The sequence below is a fragment of the Haemaphysalis longicornis genome, unplaced genomic scaffold (genome assembly GCF_048455015.1).
Source record: "Haemaphysalis longicornis isolate Haplotype H1 unplaced genomic scaffold, Haemaphysalis longicornis Haplotype H1 scaffold_6, whole genome shotgun sequence".
NCBI lineage: Eukaryota > Metazoa > Arthropoda > Arachnida > Ixodida > Ixodidae > Haemaphysalis > Haemaphysalis longicornis.
Genome location: NW_027526407.1, coordinates 68,955,791 through 68,959,629, shown reverse-complemented (window position 1 = coordinate 68,959,629; position 3,839 = coordinate 68,955,791). Strand labels below are relative to the sequence as shown.

Sequence of the window (3,839 nt, the reverse complement as noted above, 5' to 3'; positions counted from 1 at the left end):
TGACAAGCTCCCGAAAACCAGTTTTTATTCCTTTCCGTGGAAGCCGTACGAAGAGGAGCGCAGGCTGCGCTGGATTAGGGCTGTGCGTCGTGCAAGGTAAACAAGCGCGTTTGGCGTCTCTTTTGACAGCTCCCTCCTGGCTTCGGCTTCGGTGTTTCTGCCTGCAAAAATAAAAAAGAAAAGAAATGTGTTAATGTGGACTGAGGAGTTCTAACATGAGAAAGTTTGTTTGCTCAACAAACTTTCTTCTTCTTGTTAATATGACCTGTTTCATGCAATTTAGTTTATTCACGTGCATTTAAGACTCTATTTACTGCAAGTAAAAAGGACGGATTGAGCAAATGTTTAAGGTTGTGCACCCATACGTGAATCCTTACCGTAAGTTGTGGCTTGCGCCCAGAATGGGCGCGGTGAAGCGAGTGCAGCTGCAAGTGCTTCAAACTCTGTCCTCCTCGTTTTGATGCGGTGGGCCATCGTGCTTGTGATGCGGTGCTTCCGCTCTTGGTGCCATCTGCGACAAAATGTGCCATTTTGTATAAAATGCACAACACGCTGTGAAGCACATAAAGGCTGCAGATATAACAAACCTGTCTACAGCAGCCTGGCCCAGGGTTAAAAGCGCGATCTCCGCTATCTGCTCCACGCTTTTTTTCACAAACGTTTTGTAATACGTTTCCTCTCTCTGCTCCAGCATAGCGAGCAGGTTGCACCTGTTTATTGTCAGGGGTACCACGCTCGCCACCTGCATGGTTGCGTACGTTTCTCGCGCTTCCCCGAACAGCGATCTGACAACCTCGATGCCGAGATTGAGACTTTCGTCTACAGCTTCTGTGGAAGCACCGGTTGGATCTGCATTTTCGTCGTGGCTGTCCTCGCACGCGATCATGTCCGCGAACGCACACCTCACGCCCGAGAATTGGGCATGTACCGTTTTCGGGCACAGGGGTTTGAGTACTGGGGCAGGCAAGGGGCGACCTGTATAAATAATTATCAAGTTGTATGATGCAATACAAAAAAGCACGCATGCTTCAATGTTGAATAATCTGAACAATTCAAGAAAGCGCTCCTCGTGCTTACTTGCAAAGAGTTCCTTTATCTGTTTCTTCGTGTCCACGGTCGGTCGCGCAGAGGGTTTCCCCCAAGCACGCGGCAACTCCGTGCACGATTTCTCCTCGTGGCTGTTTATGAAAACGGCCACCGCCGCCGCGTGTTTACACCAACCGCGGCAGCCAGCCTTGCACGAACAGCGGCCTCGCACAATGCGCCTTGGGTTCGGCGACAACTACATAAACAAAACAAATCACCATGTACGTGAAATAAGCACATAAGGGTATCTCAAATACAATTCACTCACCTCCAGCCGCACGTCGTAGTCGCAAGTGCTCTTCATCTGCGGAATGCACCTGGCCACGATTTCAGACGGCGCCGTCTCGCTAAGGATTTCTTCTTTTACGCCGTACACGTGGTTGCTCGCGTAAAGCTTGATGCCGCGCCTGAAGCAACTTCCCTTGAAATACTTCTCAGGGCTCTGTATTTTACTAAAACCGCAATACAGCACGCACGATCCGCTTGGCGCCGTCATGCTGGCCTCGCGCGGACGCGGCCGAGCCATAGAGAAAGCCTTGCGGAGCTGCGTTGCACGGAACGGCGGACAAGCAAAAAATGCGGCGCGGCGCCGAAGGGGGCGCCACCGGTTCCAATTCAGTGGCGCCTCCAAACGAGCGCACGAGGCCTATTGAACCTGTGGAATAAAATTACAGCTTAAAGGAGCCATGGAGACAAAATACAAGTTGGGTTTATTACAAAGACTGCTTAGTCCCGATAACAATGATACCAATATCATCGCAATCTTCGAACAAATAACGGAGATATGAAAGAAAACGTGTGAAGTAGTCGCGACCCCCTAGCCGATTTGCCGCGACTTATCTATGACGTCACGGAACCTTGTTTGTGCTATTGGCGCCCGCCTAACTGACCTGTCGCGACGACACATGACTGGACGTCTGTAATGGGGCCTCTAGTTTCATTTGACCGCATCACTTGAATGCTAACGTGCAGTTAGCGCACTAAAAATTGTGTTTTATTGTTGGCCCATATGACGTCATTCTTGCTCATAACACGTCACTGTGGCGCAAAATTTGAAAGTTTTTAAATACTTCTTGCTTTTTTTTCGTTAAAAAAACATCTGTTGTGGCTGTAATGAAGCTGAGTGAGATACTGAATCCTAGTTCTTTCAAATTAAACGAAGTTGTATTTTCTCTTCATGGCTCCTTTAAAGGACACTGAGGGCAAAAACAAGTTGCTGTAGACGGATAGATTAGCTCACCGAGAACACGAATATATAGCACTCTTACGCACAGCCTTTTATTAAAGTAGGGTAGAAAATAGCGTAAACGTGAAGACAGGTGTCGCCGCCTGTGGTTGTACCGCGGAACTTGCACCGGAAGTGGCTAAAGTTGCGTGACAACTATTTTAAGATTACGCCTTCAGAAGCTTACTGAAACTTAACTGCAAATTTTTGAACGCTGAAGAAGAAAAAAATCTAGAAACAGTGTGGGGGCGCACCTGCTCGGCCACGCTCGGCCACCTATGTTGAGGGTGGCCGAGCGTACCCGCTCGGCCACCCTCAACATAGGTCACCCCATAGAGATAATATGCTGAACACTCGACAACCCAAAATGTCAACAAGTTACGGTTTCTGTGCAATACCTGGTGCAATACTCGGACGCATAATTGTACAGCCCTTGTACAGTAGTGTGGACATATCAACTTTCGTTATGACTAAAGTGATCATATTACTCAGACCCGAAAGCGGGAAAGGGGGGGGGGGGGCTAAGGAAGAACGCGGCACAAAATTGCAGTTTGTATTCCTACACCTGCACCATGCGGCCTCCCTGGTCGTCCAGGTTATTTCCTGGCCAGTAACTGATACTTCTTGCCTGAATTAATTGCCTCCAACATTTTTTTTTCATGTTTGCTGATGTATCTGTGGTACCGCTCGTGCGTCATGTGGAGATTTGCCTTCATTGCTTTGAGTGCACATGCGGTCAAATTAACGCGCGTCTTCTCTGCAGTCCGCATCTTATTCATCAGGGAAAACACTCTTTCCACTGGTGCGTTTGTGCCTGGCAAGCACACGGCGTACTCAACGTTTGTCTTGATATTGTTGTAAGGCTCGAAGTTCTGAAGATCGTTCACCCACTGTTCCGCAAACGCAAAACGGTGTGCACTGTAACTGCAAGAAAACGGCTCAGACGTTAATATTAAAGAAGCATACAGCATAGGCGCTGTGTTGTGTGTTTCTTGCTTCGTCCCGTCGTCTGAGCTCTTTTCTGGAAGTTCCTCTCACGGTTTCTTATTACTCTTCTATTTGTCCAGCTTTTCACTCGTGACACAGGTTTGACACCTGCCTTCATACTTTCGGCCGAAGGCGAGACAAAACACCGCCCCACAAGCAGGCTGGTGGGACAGGAGGAGGACCACAGCCGCAAAACCAGAACATGTCCCGCCTCTGCGTGCACTGGCTGCGCTAAAGCGCGGAAACGGTTATTTTGGCTAAAGTCAATATTTGCAACGGTGTGTTGCTACGTCTGTCGTCCGCAACCTCTTCTTTAGCTGCCACTGGGTGGCGCTATATACTGTTCCACAATTGGGTCGGTTTCGCTAATCCAAGGGGTGTTTGCTTCGACACCAACTTTCGCTCGGCCTAAAAAGGAGAATATGCCATTCCCCGAGAAAGCCTTCGATGCTAATGATGGGTCGACGTCCCATGAAGAAATATTTTGCTCGATGATCAGCGTGGGAGTTCCGGAACGTACGACTGATTTGACCAAAGCTGA

The 3,839-nt window shown here is 48.7% G+C and overlaps 1 protein-coding gene across 2 annotated transcripts; it reads right to left on the bottom strand.

The window, feature by feature from the left end:
* Positions 1 to 1,668, bottom strand: LOC144142870 (uncharacterized). 2 transcript variants are annotated; one of them, XM_077674686.1, is made up of 4 exons: positions 1,355 to 1,668; positions 1,078 to 1,282; positions 378 to 511; positions 1 to 161 (listed from the first exon to the last, which is right to left on the bottom strand). In XM_077674686.1, exons 1-4 carry the CDS (start codon positions 1,610 to 1,612, stop codon positions 75 to 77), a joined length of 684 nt encoding a protein of 227 aa, XP_077530812.1. In that variant the 5' UTR covers positions 1,613 to 1,668; the 3' UTR covers positions 1 to 74. The 2 variants fall into 2 exon arrangements, with proteins under 2 accessions (XP_077530812.1, XP_077530813.1); XM_077674687.1 differs by having other exon boundaries at positions 1 to 114; positions 406 to 511.
* Between the last annotated feature and the right edge of the window lie 2,171 nt (positions 1,669 to 3,839).